At 37.6% G+C, this 23,015-nt stretch overlaps 3 protein-coding genes across 7 annotated transcripts in view; 2 read left to right on the forward strand and 1 right to left on the reverse strand.

Moving 5' to 3' along the window:
• Nucleotides 1-5,179, forward strand: part of evi5l (ecotropic viral integration site 5 like) — a 52,338-nt gene extending 47,159 nt beyond the window's left edge. For all 3 annotated transcript variants that reach the window (XM_053477050.1, XM_053477052.1, XM_053477051.1), the window contains one exon: nucleotides 1,007-5,179. In XM_053477050.1, coding sequence (XP_053333025.1) covers nucleotides 1,007-1,321 — 315 coding nt within the window. In that variant the 3' untranslated portion in view covers nucleotides 1,322-5,179. The remainder of the gene's footprint in view (nucleotides 1-1,006) is intronic.
• Nucleotides 5,180-7,602: 2,423 nt separating this feature from the next.
• Nucleotides 7,603-13,500, forward strand: LOC128506552 (zinc finger protein Gfi-1b-like). 2 transcript variants are annotated; one of them, XM_053477054.1, is made up of 8 exons: nucleotides 7,614-7,714; nucleotides 7,813-7,843; nucleotides 8,394-8,486; nucleotides 10,374-10,601; nucleotides 10,891-11,057; nucleotides 11,711-11,824; nucleotides 12,181-12,346; nucleotides 13,274-13,500. In XM_053477054.1, the coding sequence occupies exons 4-8, from the start codon at nucleotides 10,418-10,420 to the stop codon at nucleotides 13,369-13,371; spliced, it is 729 nt and encodes a 242-aa protein (XP_053333029.1). In that variant the 5' UTR covers nucleotides 7,614-7,714; nucleotides 7,813-7,843; nucleotides 8,394-8,486; nucleotides 10,374-10,417; the 3' UTR covers nucleotides 13,372-13,500. The 2 variants fall into 2 exon arrangements, with proteins under 2 accessions (XP_053333028.1, XP_053333029.1); XM_053477053.1 differs by lacking the exon at nucleotides 7,813-7,843 and having other exon boundaries at nucleotides 7,603-7,714.
• Nucleotides 13,501-13,519: 19 nt separating this feature from the next.
• Nucleotides 13,520-22,409, reverse strand: LOC128506549 (uncharacterized). 2 transcript variants are annotated; one of them, XM_053477049.1, is made up of 19 exons: nucleotides 22,263-22,409; nucleotides 22,033-22,138; nucleotides 21,792-21,941; nucleotides 21,583-21,701; nucleotides 21,254-21,434; nucleotides 20,594-20,700; nucleotides 19,482-20,325; nucleotides 18,343-18,467; nucleotides 17,575-18,028; nucleotides 17,296-17,438; nucleotides 17,100-17,190; nucleotides 16,286-16,408; nucleotides 16,037-16,209; nucleotides 15,776-15,873; nucleotides 15,550-15,677; nucleotides 14,326-14,506; nucleotides 14,055-14,211; nucleotides 13,736-13,805; nucleotides 13,520-13,634 (listed from the first exon to the last, which is right to left on the reverse strand). In XM_053477049.1, the coding sequence occupies exons 1-19, from the start codon at nucleotides 22,371-22,373 to the stop codon at nucleotides 13,612-13,614; spliced, it is 3,384 nt and encodes a 1,127-aa protein (XP_053333024.1). In that variant the 5' UTR covers nucleotides 22,374-22,409; the 3' UTR covers nucleotides 13,520-13,611. The 2 variants fall into 2 exon arrangements, with proteins under 2 accessions (XP_053333024.1, XP_053333023.1); XM_053477048.1 differs by having other exon boundaries at nucleotides 13,520-13,643.
• Nucleotides 22,410-23,015: the final 606 nt, after the last annotated feature.

Consider the following 23,015-nt stretch of genomic DNA (forward strand, 5'->3'; position numbering starts at 1 on the left):
ACCTCGTCAGATAGCACCTGAAAGCAGAATAACAGACCCATATTTATCTAGGTTAGCTTAACCTTATTTAACCTGTTAGCAGCAACCGCAGAGCTCCAAAGCTGACCTCGACTGTACTCAAAACGTGTTTGTAATGAACACTGCATATACAAATCTCACAACATTCAAATTACTGTATATTATACTCATAAAAAACACAAGGTACAGTACACATAAAGTATGGTGCATAAGCATTAAGCCCACCCTAATTTCTTTATATTTTGCATTTTTAATGTAGTTTTGAGTAATAGTAGCTGAAGGACTTTTTGCGCTCTCATTTTTGCCAAGTTTTGCCAGTATTTCTTTTTTTTTGTTGTTGTGGTTTGTTAAGCCACACAGTGACCTATGAATAATTCAAGCATAAACATCTAACTTAAGGCATGAACCAGTGAGAAACAGGGGAGATGATGAGAGATGATCAGGCCGGTGATTAGTGTACCAGTGATGCTGAATGCTGAGTGACTGGAACAGATGAGAAGTTGCTGCTCATGTTTAAACTGTATCCTTTAGAGACTTTGCAGCCTGCCGCAGTAAAACATTTGTTCCTCTTTCTTTAATTTATTAGTCCTTTTTTTTCTTTTTTAATCAATATGAAAAAACTAAGGTGTCGCTCAAAACTTTTGCACATTACGGAATACACAAAGATATAAAATAAATAATATATAATAAATAAATGAAGTTCTACTTACTGTAATTTAGAATGTGATGTATTTTTGTATGCTCTGCTTAATGGCAGACATCTACAATTTGCAATTTAAATAAAAATAAAAAGGCTGTACTTTAGCCAGGTTGGTACAGTGTACTATAGGAGTGTGGCCATGCAAGAGAGAGATATACTCTATCTATAATACGCTATTAATGCCACTGCTGCTGAGGAGGCCAGGTGTTATCCACATCTGTTAACCTCACCCATTTGTTTAACAGACCATCCTGGTGTTCAAATTTTTTTTTCTTCTTTTTATTTTAGATAAGGCGGCTACGTGGTCAGCCTTCCAAGTTTCAAAACTCTGGTGGTGGAGCCTATCAGGACCTGTGTCTGGCCAGCCCAGTTTCTGCAGAGGGAGACTACCTGAGTTCAGACGATGATCTCCTGCAGAGCCCGCTCCCTGGCACCGCGCTGTATTCTCACCACACCTCGGCTCATCTGGACAGCGAGGGCAGCACTGAGAGCGAAGGGGACGAGAGGAATGAACCTCACGCCAACAACCCATGTCAGGACATCGCGCCCACCCAGAAGCAGCTTTACCCAGACATGGTGTACACCGAGGCCCCGGAGAACTGATGAGAAGGAGGGTGGTGGGTAGCGGAGCAGAGAGGGCAGAAGTGTTCAGAGGCATGGGAAGGAGATCGTCGGCGCAGAGCGATGCCGAATGACGGAGAATGAGTACACATGACATTTACACGATAACACACTTGCAAGAGGACAAGTTGAGGTTGAGAAGGAAGACTGCATGTATATACAGAACAGACTGGCACAGATGTCATTCTTCCTTCCCTTCCTGTTTCTCCATTCTTCCATCACTCCTCCATTCCTCTTGTGCAGGACTGGTTCTGAGACCTTCACTAACACCGATCAGCATCAGCTGTAGACGCACACACTCACGTAATATACATGCACACAAACACACCTCCAGGGCCCTATTTTTATGACAGTGATACAGAAACAAAAGTAACACATCCTACTTTTATTACAGTAACTCAGGCGGTTTTGAAAAGGGTGGCTGCGTGTTCATTTTTTATTTTTATTTTTTTTAAAGCAAGTGCGTGCAGTGGGGTTTTCACAATCTCATTAAGCATAGTTAGTCTTATTGAGATGGTGTTTAACATTTCATTGTACTATTGTATTAATTATGTAATGTTTTTTTGTTTAAGTAACATTTCAGCTGGATGAGTTACATTTCAAAGCCACATCTGAGGAGACTGTGTTATTAATGTAGGTGGCACGTGGTAACTATCTACGAAAGTGGGTTTTAACATTTTAGCTTAAGCTACTTTCTTGACATTTGTGAAAAGAAAATGGTATTTTTTCGTAGTAGTACTGCTGCACACGGTTTTTTGCGATTATCAAAAACTGATCAGGTACAACAGGAAAAAAAAAGGCTTCTGTGTAACCATCAAGTTCCAAAAATAGGGCCCTGTTATCATTACCATAAATTCAAGCTTGAGATTTATCCCTTGATCATTCTTTTTCCTAAATCGACTCGACTACCCGCAAAAGCGAAGATTTTAACTGCACCACCACACTGAATCTGTAGCATCAGTTTTCTGGGAGGTTTTTATGGACGATATGAGTCACTACCTATGCCTGAGGTAGGAGTGCAGAGAAACGGTGGAAGCACGGTAAAGCTACACAAGGTTAGAAGGATTATATACATTGCACACATTCTTGTTTGTACAGCGGTTCTCTTTCTCTCCGCAGGAGCGCACTTTCGACATATCTTGAAACACACTTCAATCACTTTATTAGAAGGAAGGGAAAAATACAAACAGAAGCTTGACATACACGTTCGTTGTATGTTAGAATGTTAATAGATGTTAATAGACGTGTAGCTGAAAAATAATAACAGTTATCTACTGTAGCTAATCTGTGTTTGTATGTGTCTCGATGCAAAAACAAGGGATTTTTTTTTTTGTTGAGAAGTTCATTTCGTTGTTGAAAAAGAACACCAAGCTACAAAAACAATATCTCGAACTTGCCAAATTTTGCATTATTTACATTTTTTTATTTACGTTTTTTTATACATGTAATGAAACCAACAAATATAATTACTCCTTGAAACTTTAATTTTGTCCTATGTGCCAAATTGTAAAAGTTGCAACATAATGGCGTCGTCATGAAATGAGAAAATCTCTAACACATGCTGCTAGTGTGTAGTGTTTTTTTTTTTCTTTTCTTTTTAAATTTTTTTAATATATCTTTTCTTAGATATTTCTTACGGTTTTTCATATGCGCACATTTTCTAACAGTCCGAATTCCATATGTCAGCGTGTTATGGCATGCTGTGTGAATACTTGAGGGTTATTTGAATTTAACGTTTTATATAATGTTAATGTTAAATTCCCAAGGTAAAGCAAGTCATGCTCCTTCCTTTAGTGTAAAATATACCAAGAAAATCTTTCGATTTTTGATTTGGCCAAAATTCCAAATATATATATATATAAAATTTTAATCATGAACATTATTAATCGATAAATTAGTAATAGTATCTTGTTAGATGTGTTCTGAACATTTCTCAGAACATTGAGGTCTTGGTTGTGTAAAATCAGGCCACAGCGACCATGTTTCTCATCATGTCGACAGGTTGATGCTTGTGGCGTTTTCTTCTTCATTTTTTCTTGAGTACTCGTACAGATTCTATGGGAATTTCTCTCGATAATATGGTTGTCTGTGATTTCACCTGATTTCAGCCCTGCCTTATTCAAATATATTTATAAATGTACTAAACTCATCCCATGCTTGAACCAGATGTGGATGTTTATGGTGTAGAATTAAGGACGGATGCCTAAATAGGTCAAAGTTTTTTCTGTAAACAAAACTTCATTTTTTAAGACATATATATGTGAGGTATGTTACAAGAGTGATGTGAGAGATGTATTTAATGTATACTATATAAAGCAAACAAACCATTACGTCTGTTGTCAAAGAGCAGCATGTCTGTTTGTGAGCAGTAGATGTTTGACTTCTGTTCTGACGAAGGTACGGGGTTTTTTATATGGGCGTGCTGATCGACAAGCAGTCAGCGTAATATCGTTATTCTGTATGATCGTTCATGTTTTCATTATTTCACTCTTTAAACAACTTATTTCTGCTTTCATATCCACTATGAGACAGTGTTCTGCAGATTTAGGGAGGCTGAGATAAAAAAAATGTTCGTACACTATGAACCGTGAGCATATGGATTTTGGACGGAACGATTCTTTATTTTGTATGATGAATGCACGTGAATGGAAAAAGAGAAATTTTCAAAAGAAAAAGAATTTCCAGTATTACTAAAAACCAACCAATATTTTGAGTCAAGCTGGTAGGACTGGGACTGATGTTACATATCAATATCAACTCCCACCGTGTTGGTGTATGGAGCTTAATGTAGCATTTTTCTGAAATTTTCGCAGGAAGTTGGGCTCATATCTTGGTCTTCTTACATCATGTGCAACTGTTTTGTGGTTGATGTTTGCCTTCCAGAGAATGTTGACCAATCTGTGTGTGTGTGTGTGTGTGTGTGTGTGTGTGTGTGTGTGTGAGAGAGAGAAAGGGAGAGAGAGAATGAGAGAGAGATCGTTGTTTGGATGGATAAACACAAAATATGCCAATTGGAATAATTGTCATGAACAAATAAGCTGTTGATTTTTTTAGCCCGAACTCTAATAAGTGTGTACTTCAAATGACCATGTACATGTATATCATTTACAGTGTCAGTCGATGACTATTTCCATGGTGCTCAAAAGTGTGCATTTCTCAAAATATTCAACTTTGGTTCACCTGCCATCACTGTGATGCTGGAAGAATCTTTCCACTGTTGTTTACATATATTTATGTTTGTTTCATTGCCTTTAATTTATTTGCCGTCATGGATTCAGTGAATCATGGTTGAACTTGCGTGAGGTTTCTAAAACCCCTGTTTGGTGCCATAAAACCCATTCCATCAGAAGAGACTTATTGCATATTTACGTCATATGTACATGTACAAACCTTTTCGATGGTTTCTAATTTAAAATGCTTGCAACATGGGTGCCACCAAAGACTGCTAACTATTGCTGTTAATGATGACGTGAAATGGCAAGAACGTAGAGTCTGCCCTTTGTGCCCTCAGTTTTCTTACATTTGAAATGTTTGTATGGTGTCATGTGACAAAGTGTGGAAGCCACCAAAGTGGCTTGTAACGGCCAATGTGAGTTCCTTCCCCTGTTACTTACCTTCATGCCCTCCTTTCTGACTTCGGTAGTATTAAAAAAACAAACAAACAAAAAAAAAAAAAACAAGTTTGGGTCTCTTTTATGCTCCCCAAAGCCGATCCATTAGCTCTTGAGGTTCTACAGATGTCTCGTCAAATATTATATAAATTACATTCATAAAACAAATATAATAATAAAAAATAGTATTTAATGATGACTCTGTGTTCTGTACTTGATGAATGATATCCTGAAGAAAAAAAAAAAAGAATAAACATTTACACTATTCTCAAAGATCACATGCTGGATTGTGTGTTTTCTTATTTAACCTGCACATTTTATCTGAGTGCCAACATTCAAACTGTGACAGATAATATTTAAGTGTGTGTGGTTTAATTCAAGAATAGACTGAAAAGCAAATCTGAGCTGATCCAGCTTATATACAACCTATGCTTTAGATTGTGTGAATCTGGTAAACAAATGTTTCCAGATGACTCCCTATTAAGACGAAGCTAATATCATTGCAACAGTTCACGTGGGTTTCACACCTTTGCAGCAGGTTTTCACAGCTCATCACTTTTTTTCTGGCGTCTAGTCACATACTCTCTCTTTCTGTTTTTTCTTTCTCTTTCTCCATCTATTTTCTCGGATTGATGGAGTGCCTTCAACGCCATTTAACACTTCTCACTAACCCAAGCAAAGCAGTTAATCTCCTGATGGTTTATACATCATGCGTTGACTCACAACCCCTAAACCCACAGCATCTTCATCACGAGCACATAAAACAGGAGAGATGTAAGATCTTGTGTAAAGTAACTCTGAAAACTAACAGAGTGAACTTTTTTGTCTGTGCGGGGAGAACCGAAGAATTGATCTTATTATTGTGGCGCGTGGTAATCTAAATAAAAAGGTCAGGCAAGTGAGACTTTGACCTTAATGACTTAAACTGAAAAACTAACATTTTAATCAAAGAAACATATTCCTAAACGTACTGTATAAATCGTATTTTGTTTCTTACTGTAAAGCAAACGCATGACTTTAACGTCAGCGTGGGCAAAAATTTTGTGTACTGAGCATGCCAAACCATGAGCAGTCGCTAAGTTAAGCCTTTATTTGTCACACATACAGTACGGCACAGTAAAATTCCTTTTTCGCATATCCCACCATAAATGGGGTCAGAGCACCGGGTCAACCATTATACAGCGCCTCTGGAGCAGATAGGGTTAAGGGCCTCGCTCAAGGGCCCAATGGCAGCAACCCGGCGGAGCTGGGACTTAAACCGCCGCCCTTCCGATCAGTAACACGGAGCCTTAACACACTATTACAGTACCTTGTACTCCAAGCCTAATTACATGTGGTTTGTTTCTTTTGTTTTCTTCTTATTTGCTGTCTTTGAAGTGCTTATCATACCTTCAAATCTCTGCATAGCATGAGACCTCTTTAACTGTAAAATATGTCATAGACCCCAACCCCCCCATCCTTTTCTAAAATTTCCACAGAGCTCATTAGATCTATGTTTAACATTATTTATAGGTCAACATGGTTTCGGGTTTTTGAGGTTTGAATTAAACACGTTCAGTTCAAGGGACCCGCTGACGTTAAACAGGCTAATAACTATAATAACTACTTTAATAATTAGTGTAATAATTTTCATAATCTGCTGTGATTTCCTATGGTGTAACTAAGATAAAAATAAAAAAATCACAGGGCTTCTGTCCTCAGGACAACTATGCCATCAAACTAGTCAGAAGATTCGAATTTATATAGTTTATAACAAAAGTTAAAGAATTCACATTTTTTAGATAAACAATTTAGAAAATAAAAGGGGTGTATCCTCTTTTGGTGCTTCTTTAACTGCAAAACACTGAGAAAAATGTGCCCTTTGTTAGGTTGGAAAACAATTTACACTGATCAGCCATAACATTATGAACATATGCCTAATATATGTAGAGTAGGTCCCCCCCTTGCCACCAAAACAGTAATGACCTGTGTGTACTAGCACCTTTCTTACGGAACCATCATTAACAGTTTGGTCAATTTGAGCTACAGAAACAGCTTCTATTGGATTGGAATACACAGGTCCTCATGTGCATCAGTGAGCCTTGGCTGCCCATGATCCTGACATTGGTTCACCAGTTTTCCTTCATTGGATCACTTTTAGAAGGTCCTGACCACTGCAGAGCACTGGCTAGAGGACTGGGTCAGGGCAGCTCCAAAACTGCAGCTCATGTTCCTGACCTGCAGTGGACCTTTAGGACCTACCAAAAGTGATTCAAGAAAGAAACCAGGTGACCTGAAGAAAAGGTTAATGCTGGTTGCTATACACACAGTATCACTGTTGGTAGCATAAGAGGGACCTTCTTAATGTTGGGCAGGTGGTCATACTGTTATGGGTGGTCGGTGTACTTGTTATACATAAAGCCAAAAGTCTTGAGGCTTGATATTATTTAAAAAATATATATATATTTAACATCTTCTTACAACTGTTGTAGATTTCAAATAAAAATAAGTGTGTGTTTCTGTGTTTTTCGCTAAGTGTACTGTTGCTAAGGGCTTTCCAGACCCTCGCGCTCATTTCTTGACAGCTAACTGCAGGTCACCGGAAGTGACGTGTATGCGGTCGCTCAGCATTCAGCGCGAGCGTTTCCTCGCCAAGTTTCAGTTTTCTGCACGCGCGTCTGCGCTCTGATTTATTGTCGGCGAGGCGCAGCGAGCACTCACAGCTACAACTTAATCATTATTAATAATAAAAGTACAAAAGGAAACTCGCAGTACGTCTAGGCAGGTAAGTCTGCACTAACTCCACTAGTAACTCCTTAGAATAATTAAATAAGAGCTAATATAAACGTCCACTCAGTTAAGGTATAATACAATTAATTACAGTTGCGGAAAAGCAGTGTTAGACATCATAGGGGTAAGTTTTAGCACGCAAGCATAAACATGAATGTTATTTGCATACACTGTTTTTCTGCAGGTGGCTTGCATCTGCAAATTAAACCACACAAAAAAATAATGCATATCTATTAGGGTTTTTTTTTTTTTTTTTTTTTGCAATCTTTTCAATTAGTTTTATATGTATTATTATTACTTACACTTTTACATTTATTTTTTATTTGTTTATAAATGCCTTCTGAATTATGAATTCATTTATTATTTCCAAAGTTTCAAAAGGATTTCAAATATCTATATTAGGAAATTATATATTTGTTAATACTCCACCTTTTTTCTTGTTTAATCAGTTCTTTACTCCTTTTACACTTTGCATAAGAGATCAACAAATTAATTTCAATTAAATGATTTATATTTTAGAATAAATAATATAATAAATATATTATATGTTTATATATAAATATATATAATATCTTTACATTTGCACGGATGTTTCACATACTTGTTACTGTTTAGTGCAAATCTTATGTGTTGAACATCTATTGCATGTATTTTGTTCTGCTCATTTTAAACAGATCGTATAGTGTGTGTGAAACACAGCTCAAGAGGAACCAAGGAGACAGAGAAGCCAAGACAAATTGAGACTTTTTATAGGACACAGACAGCAGGTAAACACATTTTTTTTATGCAGACGTTCTTTAATAAAAAGTGCAAAGAGAACCTGCTTTAAAATGTTGCCACTAAGGGTTAATATTGATACATTTTTATGTATGAAAATAATATGTATAAATACCAAAGCACAGCGGGAACAGTCAATCAGATAGTTTTATATACTTAGCCAGTTAATGTAGATACCACACAGTCATTAACTGTCTTGTAGTAATCGTCCATCCCATTTCTGCAAGAATAGAGCTTAAGTGCAGAATACTTATTTGTCTAAAATTAATATTTGCTCTTATTGCTACACTATTTGAAGATACTGCCTAACTGGGAAAAAAAATAATTTACTTAAGAATTTGAGTACTTTTTTATCTTAAAATTGTTTACATCCCTAACTTAATACTTGAAATTTCAAGTATTAATGTTAGTTTATTTCCTCATCTTTAAATACTAGTTGATTTTAAGTTCCTGAACTTCTTCAATAACCTTAATTAGATTAAGCAAATCTTTATTGTTCTAAGACATCTAATTAAAAGGATTGATGACAATGATTGTTCCTGTATCTGCAAATAGTTTTTCTTGTTTTATTTCTATGTAATCTGTCTGTTAATATGTAAGTGCAGACCCAGCACAGCATTCTGTAATTCACTAAATCTGATTTTTATGAGAAACATACTATATATAAAGTAAATGTAAACAAGAGCAAAAAAATGTCGATGTCGTGCTTAACCTACATGTATGTGACATTTTAGTGCGATCTGGTTTGGGGAAATTTTTGATTGTTTAAATCAGTGGTTATCTGTCATCCTAATTGTTTATACAACTTTATTTTCTCATATTAATGCCAGAGAAATTTGCTGACTGAGACATACTATAACATATGCACATTGAAATTGTACATTTACACTATTTATGAAGGGAGACATACTTTCTCTATTAAAAACACATCCTCATGCTAATTTATTAGGTCAGCGCATTGGAGTCAACAAAAACACACGTTGTGGATTTTAAATAAAGAAATAAATTTTCCTGTATAATGCACACAATATAAGTTTTGTAGGAGACATTTGCACATTTGCATACAGCACTTACTGTAGAACATAGCGGAAGAAGAATACACGATATAATAAAATAGAAGCACAGCTGCAACTGCTGATAATATGTATAACCGTTAAAATGGGCTTAGTGCTCCCACCTAGTGGCAAAATTAGAATTATTTTTATTGCTGTTGTTCCATTATAGTAAGTTGAGTAAGGACTTAAACACAATGTGGGTGCTGTTAAATGAACCCCAGAGTTAATGCTTGTCATAAAATGGTGTATTCCACTTATACTAGAGCATTTTGCTAATTACTGCATAAAAAATCTATACTTAAAATTATTTTTACAATTTAGTTTAATGTTGTGGAACATCTGAAAAACATCCGCAAGACGTGTCTACTTCTTCCTTTATGTCTGCTAGAAAGTGTCCTCGCGTTCTCGTTCTTACAGCAGCTTTAAATACAGCTTGTAGAATCCTTTCTGAGGTTGGGACAACTTTTAAATTTCTAAAATAACAACAACAACAAAAAAAGTCAATTTACAGTTTTAATCTCTGATTAAAAAACGTGATGATACTAGAGACAACTTCTTAAAATTGTAAATAAACATCTCCTTTAGAATACACTACTACATAAACCCTTACCCACAAATCAGTTGATGATGTGAATCTGCCATACAAGTCTATTTAAATGAATATGCAGATGATAACATTAGAATGTGTGCATTAATAGAAACCTGATTTGGCTTGCAGTTGGGAATATTGTCAGAGCTGCTGTTATGAAAAAGTAATGAACATGTTTTAACCACTCAGTATCATTTGTATTATTATAATGTTTTTCCTATCAATCTTAATAGATTCCACCTTTCCTGACAAGGTTCTGTTCTGTGGACTATACATCATGCCTCGTTCATTCCTAGTGAAAAAGCGTAGAAGGGGAAGCTCTCGATCCTCCCTTCCCACAGACTGTATGCCGTGTCTGGGAGTAACTGGCTGCACAGGAACAGGAAACCGAGAAGAGCTAGAGCCAAATGTCGAGGCTTTGACCATTCAACCGGTGAAGATGTATCGCAACTGGACAACAGGCTAGTGTGGATACTGCTGTTGAGATCTAAGCTGATTTCAGTTGCAGATGTCATTAGTAGTTTAGGTTTTATGATTAAGTAAAATGAACCTCTGCTGTTGAATGCATGGTATTATACTGTATACTGATTGATGATCATGATAACTCGCACACTATGTACAGTATGACTTTACCAAGATTAGAAGACAAGTCTGTTTTTAATCTCATACACAAATAGTTTGATTTATGATGCATGCATTGACTTCGCATAAAGTTATACAGCTTACAGAATTTCTCTCTTTTCTTCACAGGAATTAGAGGATTTAATGAATTCCCTTCACCGATTCCCTGGCATCACATTCAATCCAGCAACACAGAGGACAAACAGGTTGTAGGAAATGCGTTAAAGTCCAGCAGCAAAGATCGAGATTATTCAGCAATCAGCTCTTCTGAGATACACTGTCAGTTATGTGACAAGGTAAATAAGTCTAGACCCATTTCCACAGATATTTAACAGAATAAATGTAATCGAAGGGAACTAGACAACATTTTTATGTGGGTTAATCCATATTAATACATAGAATTTGTAAGTAGAGTGGTATTTGCTTTTTACAGCAGTGGTGGCCCAATCGGTTAAGATTGTGGGTTACTGATCGGAAGGTTTGGGGTTCAAGCCCCAGCACCATCAAATTGCCACTGTTAAACCCTTGAGCAAGGCCACTTATCCCTATCTGCTCCAGGGTTGCTGTATTCTGACCGACCCTGCGCTCTGACCCCAGGCTTCTAACTGGGATATGTGGAAAAATAAATTCACTGTGCTGTAAAGTACATGTGACAAATAATTATATTTCGAGGCAGTGGTGGTTTAGGGTGTTAAGGCTCTGAGTTACTGGTCGGAAGGTCGGCAGTTTGAGCCCCAACTCCACCAGGTTGCTGCTGTTGAGCGCTTAAGCAAGGCCCTTAACCCTGTCTTTTTCAGGGGCGCTGTATAATGGCTGACCCCTGCCTACTACCAAAAGCTGGCATATATAAATAATTTCAATATGCACTTGTGTATGTGACGAATAAAAGCTGTACTTCAACTTTAAAAACAGTCTGTTGATTTATATCCATCTTTCCCCTCTCTCTCAGAACTTTTTTTCCTTTTCTGATTTGGAGGCCCATCGTTACAAGTGTTGTGAAGGTCACAAGCCATCAGCGGACCGGATTAACAGCAGCGAAGCCGTGGCACTGCACAGAACAAAGGTTGGTATAGATTGCTAAGATCGTTATCATTTTGCATTCTGAGAAGTCATTTCATCAGTCTCGTTGTCAAATCAGAAATTGCACAAGATCGCACCAAGAAATACAAATAACATACCGTGATGAAATCAGATACTTGTAGCTTACACATTAGTTCCATATAATAGGATGTGAGCAATAGATAAACTGAGGTTTAAAAAAAAAAAAAGATCTGACTCAAAAACAAGTCAATCAATAAACAACATACAATAAAACGTTTCAATACTATCACAATATAATCTGACCTCTAATGTGCAATTTCATGACAGATTACTACTGAGGAACAGAACTGTAGATCTAACAGTGTGTGAACATTTCAGGAGCGAACGTTCGAGTGTAAAGTGTGTGGGAAGCTGTTCAAACGCTCGTCCACTCTCTCCACACACCTGCTGATCCACTCGAACACAAGGCCGTACCCGTGCCAGTACTGCGGCAAGAGATTCCACCAGAAATCAGACATGAAGAAACACACCTTTATTCATACGGGTAAGACCTTAACAGAGAGAGATTAACACACTCAAGTTTAAAATGAATTAAAGGGAAAATTATTTTTTTAATGTCAGTCACATCCCGGTACGCTTAAAGATCTTAAAGAGCCAGTGTCAAACTCACATACACAATGGGTGTCAAAGTTGTGTGTTGATTATCAGCAAAAAGAGCACATTTTAGCCTTTGGGCCAGATACATATCCTGTAGATCAAAAGAACAGAAGTTATAAATCATAAGGAGACCCAGAGATAGACGATAGGAAGCGCATTAACATTTTTCAGTTAGACAGAAGGTTTCCAGTGAGCCACAGGAAGTTGCATGAATATTTGTCGGGACAGGGGCTATCGGAAGTATTACTTTATAATAAATGAGGAAGCACAAGGTTTTTTTTTTTTTTTTCCTTTTAAGTGGACATGACAGAATAAAAAAAATTTTCACTCTCCTACATTTAACATGCATTTAGATTCACTTGAATAATCCCTGACCAGCTACCTTATTTGCAACGGCTGTACACTCATTTCAAGTAATTTTGTACATTGGCTACAGGCTTGCTCAAACTGCACATCTGAGGACTGAAAAAGCATCAGCTGATCTCTTCAGCTATACTGTTTTGGTGGGCCTGTGTCCATTATAGCCTTTTACTCCTGTCCTTCACTGACATGATTAGATCCTGAGATGGTCTTTTGTTGCCTCGAGATTCCAGCATTTCCTTTATTCTCAGAGGCTTTTCTGCTCACCATGTTGGTAAAGAGTGGTTATTTATGTTCCTGTACAGTAGCTTTACCAGGCAGAATGTTCTAGTCTGATTGTTCTCATCACATTTCGACCCACAAAACCGTCACTTACCAAATGTTTAAGATGGAAAGTAAAATTTATTGTATTTGATGCTGGGATTGTGAGTAATTGTATATTTTCTTTTTGAAGGAGAGAAGCCACATGTGTGCAGGGTGTGTGGAAAAGCCTTCAGCCAGAGCTCTAATCTAATCACACACAGCAGAAAGCACTACAGACCTTTCAGCTGAGGAGGCACACACTCTCATGTTGTTTATCAATTTTTCCTTGTAAATATATCCCACTTTAATAAATTTTTATAAAACAGTTATCAGCAGGTAAAGTGACTTGGTTTGAAGATTAGCCAAAAAAAAAATACATATATAAAATGACTGAACACACTTTTTAATCTTTATTTTGTGATAAACAGAAGGGTTTTCTCAACATACTGAGTGATAAAGATATAAAACAGGTCCATAACACCTCCAAACTCAGGGATTCACTGCTGGGGAATCTACAGCTCCTCAAAATGAAAAAAAAAAAAAGTGACATTTTGTGAGCAGTATGATTAAAACAGCGCAAGAGTGACATCATGAGGAAATACCAGGTACTCACGGTTAATACAGCCTTCTACACATGGACCTTCAGAGGGTAAACACACCTCAGTGGCACACATGAAATAGATCTGAGAAAGGTTAAAAATGCAACATTTGCTTTTTTTATCATAACCTTCCGAACAAATAAATTTAACAATAATATACAATACTGTTCATATATTTATGCTGCTCAAGTCATTCAACACATTTAAAACCTGGCAATAAAACTGTACATATAAATAATCCCTGTGTAGCAGTACTATTTCTAACACATGCAACCATCAGCTCCCCTTAAGACCGTCCAATTTAAACTTGATTTTAAGTGGTCGGGTATTTACCTCTTCCTCCTTTACCACAGCTGGTGCCGTTTCCTTCCTAGAGTTTTCCAGGAACTGGAAAGTACTCACAGTGAATCTTCTCACATGCTTGGCCAGTTCATGTGGAGGAGTGGGAGGGGGCTCATGGGATGGTGCGATATCAAGTGGGTTTGGGCAACTATAGGAGAAATGGAAAATAGGAAAAGCAATTGTATTAGTAACTTCGCTTAGTAACAATGGCTTCAAAGCAGAAATCAAGTCAGTAAGAGTTGTATGTTTGTCTGGACCGTACCCATCATAGATGAGGACCCATGCCGAATTTGCAGAGCGAGGGTACGCAACACAGTAATGCACCAACAGCACGGCGCTGGGATCTAAAGGGTTCAGCAGACGCACTTCCAGGTAAAGAGGTTTCCCAAGTAGGGTGCGAAGCGGCCGGTGGTATTGAGGGTAGTAGCTGCTATACTGCTGGTCTAGGATTATATTTATATTAAAAAAATAAAAGGCAGTACATTAGATTTTGTAAATGTTTATTAAACTTTGCCAAAATTATCCCTCACTTGTAAACCTTTAAAATAATAAATTACATAAATACAGTTTTTATGCAATCAAAACTACCCAAATGATCTGGTAACATCTCCACATCTTTCTAATTTCTAATTTAAGTTCCACATTTTCCCTACTAGCCTGGTTTCACTATACGATCATCCATAGGGGTCTATATTATTACACGTTGGGGAAATATGATCCTCAACCTCAGACTTATTCTGAAGTTATCTTGTCACCAAACATTTTTTAATTTGGCATATAATCTAATAACAGGTTGGAGCCTTTAAGCCTATTTTATCATTAAAGGAAGTACTTGGCCCCTTCTTTAATGGGGATAAAAAGGTTTTTAATCTAAACAGTAACCAGTTGTAGCCAATTATCAGACTCGTGTATATAACAAAAAAAAAAAAAAGATTAACAATTTAAAAATAAAATTCATAATCAGTTAATACAAAAGTCATTGATTTTAACCTGGAGCTTTTGATTTTGAGCCTCCGTCGGGATTGTCACTTATGGACATGCGGCCTTCAAGATGTTTGCACCAATCCAAAATTTTACTGTGTATAAGAATCTCATCACCTTACTGTGCTTGTGGTATTCTGTAAATTTCAGTCAGTTTTATGGCTTCACTCATGATAAAGTTCATTACAAGCACTTCATAATTATGAAATTTAGATTTAAGGTTTAATAAAAGAGTAGACATTACAATCATTTAATCATTAAAAACATCCCATTAAGTCTGGATTTGTTAAAAACATTTTTAATAATAATGCTAATAAATGCCAAAGTTTTAGTAACTTAATTGGTCAGAAACCAAAGTCCAACAGCATTGTGATTTCCCTTTTCGTTATCACCTGATTCCATTCACTTACGACCAGACTGTAATAAATGTAGACTAGGTAATCCAATGTTTTTCAAACCTGTTCAGAATTGCATGATTCCTGCTGTAAGTGTGTGACACACTGACCTTTTGCAATCCTGAGCTGAACCCCAAACACTCCCTGGGCCTGAATGGATGGGCCGAGAGATGGGCTTTTAACCAAGTAACCCACGCTCGCCACGGTACCAGGCATATACCGGCACTCAACCAGCAACCTGACAAATCAATCAAGAAAAAAAATTAAACATTTGACATGGTATTCATTTACTTATTTACTGTAGGTCTTACTGATACATAGTACAATGTACAGTACCTGAATGGTGAATCTCTAGTTATGGTTCCGTAGTTTTGAGTGACCGAATGCAAAGTGTTTAAGATCTCCAACATATAGATCACAGTGTTACCCACCTCCTAAAAAAGAAATTTTCACTATAACAAATCTACAGCAGTTATGGATTTGCCTCGAGGAACACTATATATTTAAACTGTCACGAAAACCCAAAACAGAAAAACTGCCAAAAACAGGTTTTGTTCCAACATAGTGGAGAGTATAGTGAAATACAATTGTACACACATATTTGCGAGTGCCACAGCCATCCAATGGGATCTTAAAGAGGGCAAAATCTGCCACCACCCTTTGAGGAGTGCAGGAAATGTTGCCACCTGCAACCAAGAGGGCGGGTGAAAGGGGTGGCTCTGTGAGCGATGCAGGGATGGAGAAGACAAAATGACCATCAGCTGTGCATTCTGCCAAGAAAGGAAAAACAGATGAATATAAAAGTACTTCAAATAGTCTCTCAATCTTATGCAGCAGAAAACTCACCATCCATCGGGTAGTAGCAGGCCCGAGTAACCGGGCAGTAACAGCAACCCATCCCATGGCAATCGTCTGCCGATACAGAGCCTGTCCCACAAGCTAACTGCTGTTCAAATGGCAGATTGCATTCTACAAGACATGAGTAATGACTGTCATTTTTGCGTTGCTGCATCTGGTGCAACTCCAGCAACAAAGAAGTGCACCAAATTTGAACTAAAATGCAAAGCAGTAATCAGATAAAACAAAACAGCAAATTCAGAAGTATGACAGCAAAACCAACACATACAAAAAAGCTTTATAGACAAACACACAAAAGGTAGGTCTTTTATAAAAATTATATTGTCACTTTGGACACGGCACATGACCATCACATTAACAATCATTTTTTAATCAGCCCAGAAAAAAAAAAAAACATTTAATTCATTGTAACTTGTAACTTGGTGTTATAGTGAGGAGGAATTCCTTATTCTGAATAACTTGGCTACCTATTAGTGCTGTGCAAAATGTACAATGTTTTTAACATCTCATGAATCCCAGTGATGATAAAAAATATAAGCATCAGCAAGTTCATTTAACTGTAAACATCCTGTAACTCCGCCCCGCTCAGACTGACACAGGATGTTGCCAAATGGGGATATTCAGTAAGGATCTACCAATTTGCTGACATTTTCAGATTAGCATTTTTGGCTTGTAAATATGTATTGCATGTATGGGTTTAAATGCTGCATATATAGCAATGGTTTAAATGATACCCAAGGTTTGAGTTATACCAACAATCCTCAAACTGGCATAAAAAAATTGACCACTTCAGATGTCATACCATAGCTCATGGGAACCTGGCACGACAGGATGGCCTCAACTCTACGACCGTCCGCTGTCTGATACTTCAATATAATTCTGTACTGTCCATCCTTTGAAAAGTATTAAAAAAATACAAATAATACATTGTTTACTAAGATAAGCAAATGTATAATCAGATTGTTTACCTCAATATGGATTTGTATTGTTTAACAAACCTGATGAGCCATATGACAGGATGTATAGGGCAGGAGAATATTAATACCGCCATTTGGTTTCTTTTTTATCAAGTATCCACAGTGATGTGGGGCTTCATCTAATAGCACAGCCTTTATACTCCCATTACGGCCAAAAGTGGGAGCTAGAAAGAAAAAAAAAACTTGGAATTAAACGGTTAAATCCATTTAGCAGTAGGAAAATGGTCACGATTGCACAAGAAGTTTACCTCCAAGATAATATGGAGAAACTTGTAATGTCTTTTTGAATTAAATACTCACATTGAACTGTCAGGTCTGTGAGTGGTCCAGGAGGTAAAATGACGCTCATATCTTTTGAGTGGCATAAAACTTGTGGTTGATGCATCTGAGAAGCTTGGGGTGTGCTTTGTGATGGCCATGTGCGCTTAGGTGCCTTTGTGGTTTTGGACTGCTGGAAAGCCATGGCTGATGGTTTGGGGGGGTACAAAGATGTGAAAATTGATGGTTGGTTTGATGGTTTGAAGTATGAGTCAGAGAGGCTTGGAGGAAGGTACGGGGATGGGAAGGGTCGGATCTCAGGCTTAAGTGTTTGAAAACGTGTGGAAATGGGTTTGGGAATGAGGCTGGCTGCTGTTGCAGACGACTCTTCTAAAGTAGGAGAAGGTGAAGTGTAATGACACTGGAGTCGTACAGTATGGTGTCGGGACCTCACAGGATCCCAAAACTTCAGAGAAAGAGAGAGTACCGAGGGGGACTGCAAGAATAGGACATTATTTTAGATGCATTAAACTGAGACATTAAGCGCAAACAGAAAAACCATTTAGATGGACGATTACTTGCACAGATGACTGCTGATTATGCACACACTTTTTTTTTGTACAATTAACCATTTTTTTTGTTAGTGTAGAAGTGTATATAAATCAAAGCATTCAAATGATACATTGATAAGTTTTACTAAACTGTCCTAACAAACTTGATCTCAGTTCATAGAAGCAAAAGTACAGACTGAGGCATTTTCTGGGTCACTGACTGAGTGTTTAAGATGTGTGGAATAAAGCATTTTCTTACCACAGTATATGAGTGACAGGCAGGAAGTGGGGAAGATACAACCACACCCCCGCTTTCATGATGCAATGAGTACCCACAATGTGCTGGTGCAGATGACACCAGCGCCCAATCCTTCCTCTTTACATCTACAACCCCACAGAGGGAAAAATGATACTTAGGTCTGTGGTAAATATTTTTAAGTAAGTTTAAATTTGCAGATTATTTAGGATTAGCATTAATATTTGTTCCAAATATAGGCACCTTACAAGGCCTGGCCAGAATCATATCACAATCATATTGTCCTATAAGCAGTACACATGCATCTAGTGCATGGCGATTTACAGTGATAAACACAAAGGTGTCAAATTATTCTTCTCAATTTTTCAGAAAGTAATCTTATTTGTGTAACTGTCTGTTTGATAAAAAGAAATATCCGATTGAAATTTCCATGTATCGGAAAAAAAAACTATATGCATAAAGAGGATAAAAGCTATACCCTAGGATTCCTATGCAAAAGTATAAAGCCACAGATCTGTCTGAATACCAAATGTTGATCCAGTTGCATCATGCTCTTTTAATGCTTTTTATCCTTAGAAACTGAATGTCTCGTCAAAGGGATTTAAGGGATAACGGATATGGCAAAATACAAGGGGTATAGCCTGCTTCAGTCTATATAAAATTATACAAAAACAAAAATCTTGAGAGATATCTTTCAGCAGGACTATGGTCCCTAATGCAAGGCCAAAGAAATGTAGACATTTTCAAAAAATAAAAAGGTGAATGGTCTACAGTTGCAAAATCCAGGTCCGATTACGAATTTGTAGCACGGTGTAAGTAAGCAATCATCCAAATTACCTGACAAACCTGGAGCTAACCCACTAAAAATGACTCCCAAACAGCGTCCAAACCTGGGAGGAGTTTATTGCAGCAAAAACTTGTTCTATTAAGTAATTCGTCAAGTATTCGTCAATCAGCTTTTTTTACTTTTGAATATTTCTAAATATTTGCCGACAAATACATTTTGAGTCAAATTTGGTCAAGATACATTTGGAGTCAAACAAATTTGACAACTGAGTTATTTTTTCCTTTGTAACTCGACTTTTTAACTAAAAAATTACTTCCTCAGTACAGTGCCCGCTTACCATTAAATCATATTTTACCTTTGACTTTAATGGAGTTTATTTTTGCAGAGGGCAAGAATGCCCTCAACTGCTTCCCTTTGCAGCTGAGCACTGGAGTCAGATGAGAGGAATAATTTGCCACTACTGGAAATCTATGGTGCTGAGGCAGATGGGGCACCTGAGGAGGTTGAGGCAGATGGGGCACCTGAGGAGGTTGAGGCAGATGGGGCACCTGAGGAAGGTAAGGCAACTGAGGCATCTGAGGAGGTTGGTGCATCAGAGTCCACAGTCCTGTCTGAGGTACGTAATTTGTAACTGTCTGAGGCTTCGGGTCTTGTTGTGGCGCTGACTCATGTACAGTTAGATGTGATTTGGGTGGCATGGGTTTCTGTGAGTTGTAATAAGGGTATATGGGATGAGGAATATATTGATAAGGGGGATACACTATAGGCATGCTCAGTTGCAAATGACCAAATGAAGGTTGAAATGGTGGGATATTCATTTCTGTACTTGTTTTTTGGGGAATTTCAGAAGATTGTACAGCAGGGACGGGTGAAATGTCATCAGATGGTAAAGAGAGCTGCTGAGGATGCTGTATGGTTATTCCTGTGGAACCACCTGGGTTTTTTTGCTTAGACGGAAACAATATCTGTTGCTGTGTTTTTTTTATGGACGTTATTTCAGGGACTAATTGTGGTTTCGGTATCTCTGGTTTGATTAGAGTAGGGTCATGTGAGATTGACTGAGTGTGCAATGGATGAAGTGGTTGAGAGAATTGTGCAGAGGTCTTATATTGAGGGTAATGGGGAAAATAGTGATGAGCCTGGCAAGAGAGAGTATACATGCTCCCATCCAAGAGGATATTCAAAGTGCTGCCTCCATCCTGATGAAAGACAATTACAGTAATTTAAGTACGTACAAACCATGAGTTTGCCAGTTTTAAATTCTTGCAAAAAAAAACAAAAAAAAAAAAAAAACTTTAATTTGTCATTAAAGTTAACCTTTTGTTTATTTCAGAATGCTATCAACACTAAATCCAAGCATTTTAGGACGACAGCTACAGTATATCACTGCTTTTACTGTGCATTTAGGAAACGACTTTTTAAATGTACCAGATGCCTTTCACTTGTTAAGACCTCTGAGGAGCCTACCTTGGTACACTGCGCTGGAAAAGGAATAAAGAGGATCAGGTCTTCGGGTGCAGAGTCCATGCGATATGCACAAGTGTTGGATACAAGTGGCACCCACTTCTTATTGACTGGAAAGCAATATATAAATATAAATTTTATAAATTTTGTATGTCATAATACACAAGACTGGTTTTAAACAAACTGCCAAAACAGTTATATTTTACAAAAGTACGATCACAAAAGTATTTAAAGCTGTTGTAATTTGGATTTCTGGACTAATAAAATGCTGATATTTTAGAAGAGTTGTAAATTAATGTAAATAAAATCTACACAACCCTTTGTTGTTGACATTTTTGGCTATTAGACAGTAAAGCTTCACATTATGGATAAGAATCACCAATTCTACAAGTATCATGATTTGGTAATTGGCCGGACAATCAATTTTGGAGACAATCTGCAGATACCTGAATTGTCACTTAAAAGAATCACTGAATCGATTACTTCTTCATCTTTACTTCACGTACTTAGGTGTGACACTTTAGCATGTAAAATAAAATCTATTATCAATGTCAACCATTTATGGTAGATGAAAAAACACAGTTGTTCATGCATAAATAACTATGTGACTGCACTTTTACGTTTAAGCAGATAAACAGGATTTTATTACAAACCCTCTCTCACCTTTAATGCTGTACTTTCCTACACCTCTTTGAGACCCCTCTATCTTTAACATTATTCCCCAGTATGAGCAAAAGCCAGAAGGAGGAGCAGGAGCAAGAGCAGAATCAGCATCATGCGCCATGGGACAGGAAATGCTCAAGGGCATTCCCCACCATCGCATTGGTAAAACATAGCTTCCATTCTGAAACACCGAAAAAAAGGCAAAGTACAGAGAGCAGAATTTTAACCACCTGGATATACAGTATTAACGCTAAGTGGCCATGAGGATAATTCTGAACACGAGTGGACAGGAAAGCATCAAACATACACAGTGTCCACTATAATTGTACCTGCCGCAAGACATAGCACCCATCATATGGAGCTACGAGGACTAGCTCTCTCAGTGTCGCCTTCACATTGTATCCACAGTGAGAAGGCAGGTGAAGTATCGACACAGGGGAAGAACCCACTTAAAAGATTGAAACACAGGTTTTAATTCAGAGCATACTCTAGATTAGATGTGCATAGTATTTGTTGTGACTTGATAGAACAGTCCAACCTCGGTCCACGAGAAGGTGGATGTAGTTCCATCCTTTGGCTGTTAGGATTATAGCAGCTGGGGAACATCTCACCAGGGGTCTCATCTGTAACCATTCTTGAGTATTATGACTGGAAGCAAGATTTACTTTTCCTTGAACTGCTTCAAATCCTACACAAAAAGACCATGCAGTTTTTTTTTTATTTTTCTAATTTAGTGTGCATTAAGTAAAAACTGTCTAGTTGTTATGTTCTGACAGGACCTGGAGAGTCGGATTGAAAGTTGTAGGTGCTGTTGGACTGATGGAAGGTTGAGAAGAACTTTCTTTGGTCTGAGTTCTTGGGTTCCTCCAGGATTGAATGTCTGACCTAGAAAAAAAAAAAATAAATAAATAAAAGACTTCAGCAGCTGCTTCTAACTGCTGCTAGGTTACATTCAAGTGAACTTCATATTATTTGGGTTTGTTTCGCTTTTGTAAATTCTTTTTCCTACCTGTACGCTATGAGTTCGCTCGAAACCCGAGCCATAGGTTGTTACACAGAGAGGGAATGTCGCTGCTAAAAGGAGGATTGTTGTAATTCTTGACTGTAGTCGACAAGACATCGCCTGTATTGCACTCACGTGTTTGCTAGAAAACGGGCAGTCTGTTTGCCCGTGTCAGATAATCTAAAACCCCAACCTTAATTACACCTGCATCTGCTACAAACAATCAGCGACGTCAATTAGAGCGCCATCAGTGTGTCTTTTCGCGCCGTCGCCACAAGGAGTCGCTGTAACGCCAATTTCTATCATTTGCTCCCAAAAGAAGAGGAGAGGTGAACTTGCACTATATTGACTTAACTATTCTTCCAAACCTGCACTGACATTAAATCCAAATACATATACTTCAATATGAAGTTGGTCCCCTTTTTGCAGCTATAACAGCTTCCACTCTTCTTGGAAGTCTGTTTACAAGATTTTTTTTGTGTTTTTGTAGGAATTCATGCATAAAGCATTTATGAGGTCAGGCACTGACGTTGGATGAGGAGGCCTGGCTCACAATCTCCGTTCCAGTTCATCCCAAAGATGATTGATTGGGTTGAGGTCAAGGATCAGTCAAGTTTCTCCACACCGAACTTATCAAACCATGTCTTTATAGTCATTGCTATAAAGACAGTCTATATATCACAGTCATGTTGGAATAGAAGAGGGCCTTCCCAAAACTGTTGCCACAAAGTTGAAAGTGTAGCATTTTCCAAGATGTCT

Source organism: Clarias gariepinus, chromosome 18 (genome assembly GCF_024256425.1).
Source record: "Clarias gariepinus isolate MV-2021 ecotype Netherlands chromosome 18, CGAR_prim_01v2, whole genome shotgun sequence".
NCBI lineage: Eukaryota > Metazoa > Chordata > Actinopteri > Siluriformes > Clariidae > Clarias > Clarias gariepinus.

What these genes read in the sequence shown, in the direction of transcription:
- LOC128506552 (XM_053477053.1), top strand. Translation starts at nt 10,418, where the DNA reads ATGCCTCGTTCATTCCTAGTGAAAAAGCGTAGAAGGGGAAGCTCTCGA. An exon ending in TGGCACTGCACAGAACAAAG is followed by an intron (nt 11,825 to 12,180) that starts GTTGGTATAGAT and finishes TGAACATTTCAG; the next exon opens with GAGCGAACGTTCGAGTGTAA. An exon ending in ACACACCTTTATTCATACGG is followed by an intron (nt 12,347 to 13,273) that starts GTAAGACCTTAA and finishes TTCTTTTTGAAG; the next exon opens with GAGAGAAGCCACATGTGTGC.
- LOC128506549 (XM_053477048.1), bottom strand. Translation starts at nt 22,373, where the DNA reads ATGTCTTGTCGACTACAGTCAAGAATTACAACAATCCTCCTTTTAGCA. An exon ending in AGCGAACTCATAGCGTACAG is followed by an intron (nt 22,139 to 22,262) that starts GTAGGAAAAAGA and finishes TTTTTTTTCTAG; the next exon opens with GTCAGACATTCAATCCTGGA. An exon ending in CCACCTTCTCGTGGACCGAG is followed by an intron (nt 21,702 to 21,791) that starts GTTGGACTGTTC and finishes CAATCTTTTAAG; the next exon opens with TGGGTTCTTCCCCTGTGTCG.